We start from the raw sequence: 6,885 nt of genomic DNA, 5'->3' as shown, positions 1-6,885 counted from the left end.
CGTGCTAGCTTGTACATGATACGGCAAAATCACCGCGCGAGACATCGGTAAGTACTGGCTAGTAGCGCTTTTTACTCGGGCTGTGTAGGACGTGCTGCGTCATGAATTTTCTTACGAAAAAAAAGATTATAGTTGCTTATTACATATATAGGAAAAAGAAAATAGAAAAAAAAAGGGAAGTAAGGTTTTGGATTCATCCGATTTTAGAAAAAAGGGAGGAATATGGCGCGTTTCATACACTTGTCAAGAATCAATTGAGAGAAGATGAAGACAAGTTTTACAATTATTTTAGAATGCAGAAAACTACATTCGACAACTTGCTCCAAAAATTATCCCAGGAACTAAAACATCAAGATACTTTTATGCGAGAGAGTATATCGCCCGCAGAAAGATTGGCTGTAACTCTGAGGTAAGTAGGTACAAAATTAAATGACATATTTTAGTTTAAAATTGTTTATTGCACACAAACAAAATTATTACATGTAATTGAATTTTAATAATTATTAATTTAAGAACAAGTAAATCAAAAAATACACTACGCTGAAAATGCTACTCAAGTGCGGTACTAAAATCGAATTCGTCTTCAATAGAAACTTGAGAATCTGCCGAGATACTTTCCGCATTTACACTATGTACAGATAATTGTGATTCGGGTCGGTAGTGGATTGGCTCTAAACCAGAACCGTGTCCAAAATCACGAGAAGACGTCTGTGGACGACTTATTCCATAGCTCGATCTAGCAGCTGTAGAATATCCATATGTTGACGATTGCGCATTTGAGGATGCTGTACCACTTAAATATCCTTGATGGCCTTGATCCCATTGGTTTCTTGATGTAGGTATATACTGAGTACACTGTCTTTGTTGAATATTTTTAATTATTGAAATTACTTGAAACTGAAAGTCTATCATATTTTCATCACTGAACTTGTCAACTGTATCAGCGATTCCCATAAAAAAGTTCATACTACGGCTTTTCTTTTTCTCATCTCGTTCTGCTGAATCCATAAACTTCATAAACCTAATGTCAACTTCACTTAGTTCATTTTTTCTTTTTTTTTAGCCCTTTGCGTCTCACTCCGTTCAGTGTATCCCGAGCTTGATTGATTCGGGACTGCACTATCAAAATTTTCATTACTGAGGCTAGAATCATGAACATGTTCAGTCATGTTAGAATCGGTCTTGCGATGCTCAACATTTTTTTTAGGAACATCATTTCATCATAGAACATATATTTTCTTATTTTTTTTGCTGAAGAACCAGACTTACATTCATTAATTTTTTTGTCATATTTTATCCAGCTATCTTTCATATTGGTCCACTTCTTCATCACCATTTGCCCTGAAAATAAATAAATAATAATTATTAAATTCAAAATTTATGAAAACCCCCGACCTAAACTGAATCGACCCCGACCTAAAATGGGGTTTTAGTATTTGAACCTGAACCGTTTTGTTTTATATTTCAGGTATCTAGCAACAGGAGATACCTTTACTGACCTATACTACAGCTATAGAATTGGAATAAAAACCATAAGTTGCATCGTACGTGAAGTATGCCACTACATTTGGTTAGAACTGTATAAAGAATATATGAAAATGCCATCTAAAGAAGACTGGCTACACATTGCAAGCAAATTTCAAGAATCTTCCAACTTCCCGCTGTGCTTAGGAGCGGTCGATGGAAAACACATCAGACTTATTAAGCCAATTGATAGTGGCTCGATGTTTTTAAATTACAAACATTTTTTTTCTATAGTTTTGATGGCAGTAGTAGATAGCGATTACAACTTTATATTTGTTGACGTTGGCGCCTACGGAAAGGAGTGTGATTCCAGTGTGTTTAAAGAGACCCCATTTTGGAAAAATTTAACAAACAACGGATTAAATCTACCCGATGCAACACGTTTGCCTGGAATTGACTACGATTTGCCATATGTGTTCGTTGCGGACGAAGCCTTTGCTTTGCATTATCACTTGCTTCGTCCATTTGGTGGTCATCAGCTTGATCAATTAAAACGTACATTTAACTACAGACTCACAAGAGCGCGAAGATTTGTTGAATGTGCGTTTGGCATTTTATCCAATAAATGGCGAATTTTTCACCGGCCAATGAATGTGTCCATCGATTTGGCAGTTGATATTGTGAAAACATGTTGTGTTTTGCAAAATTTTATACATAAGCAGGAAAACTTTCAGTTTCACAATGCGAGTGAAAATGAGTCCACCCTTGATTCAGAATCGGAACTAATCCAGTTACCTATCACGAATGCAGTTCGCGGAAGTTTGGCGGCTAATGAAGTTCGCAACAGATTTGCACAATATTTTGTATCTAACGAAGGTCGCCTCTCCTATCAAAACAACTATGCATAAGTAAAAAGTTAATAATTAAATATCTGTAACTTACCAAACTTGTTTTTCTCATCACCACTTAAATCTTCAAATGTGGGCTGGAAATGAATAAATATTTCTTTCCAGGAATCATATTTAAGCCGCTTATTTTTATAATCGTCGATGGTCTTATCCCATATTACAGGCCTTTCTTGAATCAACGTAATTAATAATTCTTGATTTATGTTCATTTTATAATAAAATCGCGAAACAGCGTATATAAGCGGTCACGAATCCGTGCGTACGTCCGGCACCGTCGACACACCCCGATAGACTGCCATACAACACTGGTGAAAATCACGCCGTGCGTAGACGCAGCGCGCCGAGGGACAGTCACGGCGCACGCGGCCGCGGCGCCGTGCCTTGGCGCCACCGTGCATGTCGACAAGCTCATATAGTGATCCATACCACACTGACGACCGTGCCTACACGCGGCGAATTAACCGTAGATTTTCACGGCGAGAAACCGTGTAATGGAAAAGAGGCCTTATGTTAAGTTCACGAGCGACTTGCCGTTGGTTATGGCCCGCTTGCAACAAAGCTACAACTTGGGCCGCTGCTTCTGAGGTAGTGTCCATTGGATCGCGATTAAAATACTGGGAGCTTAAGGAGATTTGTACCTGCCAACATCTGACGAGTGACTAATAAGAAATATGGGTCACGTGAGCTTTTATACATCATTTAGTCTCGCAACTCGTGGGTACCGCAACGAGTAATTTCTGTAACGCTCATGTTTGACCGTATTTATTTACAAAGATTTGTCATTGTTTATTTGAAAATTGCTATTTTTATGAAAAAAATATATATGTCTTTCGAATAAAAAAACTTTTACAAAAATCGGATAAGCCATTTTCCGAAAAATCAAACTTATATACCAATATACGGCTTGAGTCGATTCAGTTGCACGCGAGTGTATATGTATATATATTATCAAAAAAAAATATATACTCCACCGGAAGAATTTAAAGCTATTATAATACCTTTGAGCTCCGCGTCTGACTTCACCTTAGCTCTAGCGCTATGGGGAGTGCCACCCATGTGCCATTTCGCAACTTTATAAGTTATTTTCGAACAGGAGTACGTTTAGAATTAATGTTCAAACTATTTGAATCTGATGAATCTGAAGTAGGTATATACGCATCCGACTCAATGTCACCTCCAAAAATAGTACTAAAATCTTCCTCATCTGATAAATAGTAATCAAAATATTGCTTGTTTAGTTTCGCTTTACGTTTTTTTTTTAAGATTCGATGTGTCGTTGTTATTCATTTTTGGTTCCGGCGCAAAACTGGTTGATGGCAAATGATCTGCCGTTGCAGAAAATGTAGGGGTTGATGATAATGACATTTCAATTTCAGTAATACACGGTCGTGGCAACGATTGGGCTACTGTTTGGCAGTCTAAGGCTTCTGTGTCTATAAACGATTGACTAACGGGCTCATCATTTTCAACTTTATCATGATCCAATGGCCACACGTTTGCCTACAAATAAAATAACGTCATTAATAAACTTCTCTATAAACATAGTCACAAACAAGCAAATGTCGGTTAACGTTGCCTATAAACTCGCGCGTTGCTGATCCTTATTTGGAGGCAGCAAGCTGGACCACACTCGGCCCCATGATACCCATACTCCCATACTTATTACACAGATACATTTTTAAGGAACTTGGTAGGTTATATAGTACATAGTAAGTACCTTATCTAGTGTAATTATATTTAACAGGGTTTGACGCAAATATTCTTATTTGTAATAATAAAAGATTAAAATAATTATAAAATATGCAACACGAAAGTTTTATACTTAATAAGGTAAGGGCCTACTATTTAGTCATTTGTACGGTATAAATAAGCCTAATTTTGAGTATCTTGTTTAAAAACCTATTAACATAACAGGCAGCGGTGTATTAACACTTACCCATGTTTCGTCTGATAAGTTAGGTTCCACGTAATAGGGCGCGAGCCTATTGCCGCACACCAGGCACAAATCCAGAGTTCGGAATAATACTGAGCATTTCTCGACAGAAAAACCCATATCACTTTTTATCCGACCCGGGAATCGAACCCAAGACTGCGGCGTCGTAATTCAATGCACTACGCCTTTAGCCACCGAGGCAGTTATAATAAATAATTTTGACAATAATACAATTTGCCACTTTTAGTTTTAAAATCTATTAAAACAGGCAAATTAAAGTAGTTAATTCCTACCTGATCCGGCTCTGGTATGTCAAAATTTAATACTCTTCGTGGCAGAAATTCTATGTTGGAACTGTGTAGCGCTTTGTTAATGATGTCCATTGTCCGCTTTCTTGCAGTCATGTTGATAACCTAAAATATTCGATACAATAAAGTAATATTTTTGAGTTTTAATTACGTACCTATTCGTTAACAAAAAGTAAATGTAGCTATTTACTTTATTGAACATTAAATTTGATTTACCTAATGATAAATAAACACAAAACTTTAATTATATAATATCGCGACCAAATGGCACGTGTGCATACGTGGCGCTTGCCTCGCTGTCACCAGACGACTAAAGTTCGTCGTGTTGCCGATTGAACACGTAGTTTCGAGAGAATAATACCGACAACCGCAAATTTAAATGGTTTTAAATAAAATAAGAACACAATACGGTGAGTCCGAATGGGTATAACGATAACATGTAGGTCTACCTTTTTATCTAATCGACAAAATTGTATAAGTATCGGGAGGGAAAAAAAGGATAAGCGACAAACTATTATTAAGTATTTTTAGGGGCAATATGTAGTAACCTCCTATTTATCACTAACTATTAACCGGGAAAAAAACACTAACCAGCTAACAGAGTCTTAAAAATGTGGTCAAACTACAATTAACGACTAATGTTTTAAAAACAAACAGGCATAAAGTACTAAACGGATTTCAACTAATAATTATCTACAGGCAAATTAACATAAAGTTTCGTTAGTTAGCGACAAAAAGTTTCACATTGAGAAATGTAACCCAGACCAAACGCAGGAAAAAACTACGATTCTAACTATGTATATAACTCAGTTTTTCAAAAAATGTCGCTTAACCCTTTTTGGCTGTTAGGCATCGATTAGAAAATAAAAGCTAAGCTAAGCTTTAGACTAGGAAAAACCGAATTATGGGATTTTGGGGGGTGGAGAGCGGAGGATGTAGGGGAAGCTATACAAGGTAACACTGCCACACTTCGAAACCCTATGGTTATGGAGATATCCATGGTTAAAGTTTTGAGATTAGAGGAAGAATTTAAAGCTATTATAATAACACCTTTGAGCTCCGCGTCTGACTTCACCGTAGCTCTAGCGCTATGGGGAGTGCCACCCATGCGCCATTTCGCAACTTTATAAGTTATTTTCGAACAAGGAGTACGTAAAAACGATCTCAACTCCAAGATCAACAAACGATACAACTTGTGATAACCATTCTTAAAATGCTTTAAATAACAAATAATGTTATTATTATCCCCCCTCCCCTTTTCAGAGGAGATCTTTTGTTTGTTTGACTTGAATTATACATATTAACACGTCTTGAAGCCCACACGACGATTGATAGAATAAATCTATCTTGTCTCATTAAATATGAGTCATTTTTAAAAAATTAGTTTATGTAATTAATTTAAATATATTTTTGCATTATTTTAAATGTCACATTATTTTTCCCAATATTCTTATATAACGAAAGATTTAAATTGTATCTTATTTTATTTTTATTGCAGTAACCCTTAATATAGGGTAATGTAAACAAAATAATCTTTTTTTTACGTTAATTGTACATAATTTATCTAAATAAAAGGACAACTGCTGATGTTTCAAGTTGATTCTTTTACCGAATAGTAATATTAAGGTAGTGAATAAATTTCCATGCGGACTCTTTTTCCACTCCATTCTGCGAAATTTCTCCATATACATCAGCGCCAAATAATATTCAACTCTACCGGTGATGAAAATTCTGGATCTGCAAACGGTAGCGTTTTTAACTCAAGCCAATCAAGTATACGAATTTCAAGACTCAGTAACAATGATTTTAGTGACTTTAATACATAAGCATTTACACAAACCTTTTGAACGGGTTCGTAGCACGATTTAATTTCTGTATTTACTGCGTGTTTAATATTAAGATAACCGTCTCCCAAACAAGAAACCTTACGTAAAACCTTTTCCGTAATCCATTTAGTGAAATTATTTGTATTCATTTTTGAGTGATAATCATCCATTTATTATTTCCACTAAATATGAGTAGACAATTTTTTTATATTTGAATTTGATTATATTTGAACTGCATCAGGTATGTCTAATATTCTAGGATGGAACCTGTTTATTAATGCTGCACCAATTGCAAAGTATTGCATCGTGTGAGATGATGCTCGATTAAAAAACTCTTGCCGGAACAATTTAAATGATTGTTTAAATACACCATTGATGGCCTCAAAAACCCATCATCAAATAGTCACTTTACTAGAATAATTTGTTTCAATGGTAGATAGTTGCGA

The 6,885-nt window shown here is 35.8% G+C and overlaps 2 protein-coding genes across 3 annotated transcripts; one reads left to right on the top strand and one right to left on the bottom strand.

Annotated features, from left to right (window-relative positions):
- Positions 1-212: 212 nt before the first annotated feature.
- LOC123666769 (protein ANTAGONIST OF LIKE HETEROCHROMATIN PROTEIN 1-like) lies at positions 213-2,405 on the top strand. Its single transcript, XM_045600824.1, has 2 exons — positions 213-409; positions 1,469-2,405. The coding sequence occupies exons 1-2, from the start codon at positions 294-296 to the stop codon at positions 2,370-2,372; spliced, it is 1,020 nt and encodes a 339-aa protein (XP_045456780.1). The 5' UTR covers positions 213-293; the 3' UTR covers positions 2,373-2,405.
- A 1,066-nt stretch (positions 2,406-3,471) lies between these two features.
- LOC123666782 lies at positions 3,472-4,937 on the bottom strand. Of its 2 annotated transcripts, none has more exons than XR_006745324.1 (2): positions 4,309-4,383; positions 3,472-3,872 (listed from the first exon to the last, which is right to left on the bottom strand). XR_006745324.1 is itself a non-coding variant. In XM_045600836.1 (2 exons), the coding sequence occupies exons 1-2, from the start codon at positions 4,707-4,709 to the stop codon at positions 3,618-3,620; spliced, it is 366 nt and encodes a 121-aa protein (XP_045456792.1). In that variant the 5' UTR covers positions 4,710-4,937; the 3' UTR covers positions 3,472-3,617. The 2 variants fall into 2 exon arrangements, 1 of the variants encoding a protein (XP_045456792.1); XM_045600836.1 differs by lacking the exon at positions 4,309-4,383 and adding an exon at positions 4,599-4,937.
- Positions 4,938-6,885: the final 1,948 nt, after the last annotated feature.

Source organism: Melitaea cinxia, chromosome 27, assembly GCF_905220565.1.
Source record: "Melitaea cinxia chromosome 27, ilMelCinx1.1, whole genome shotgun sequence".
In the NCBI taxonomy this organism is placed as follows: Eukaryota; Metazoa; Arthropoda; class Insecta; order Lepidoptera; family Nymphalidae; genus Melitaea; species Melitaea cinxia.
The sequence above is the reverse complement of the archived record's forward strand: the minus strand, read 5'-3'. Positions and strand labels throughout refer to the sequence as shown.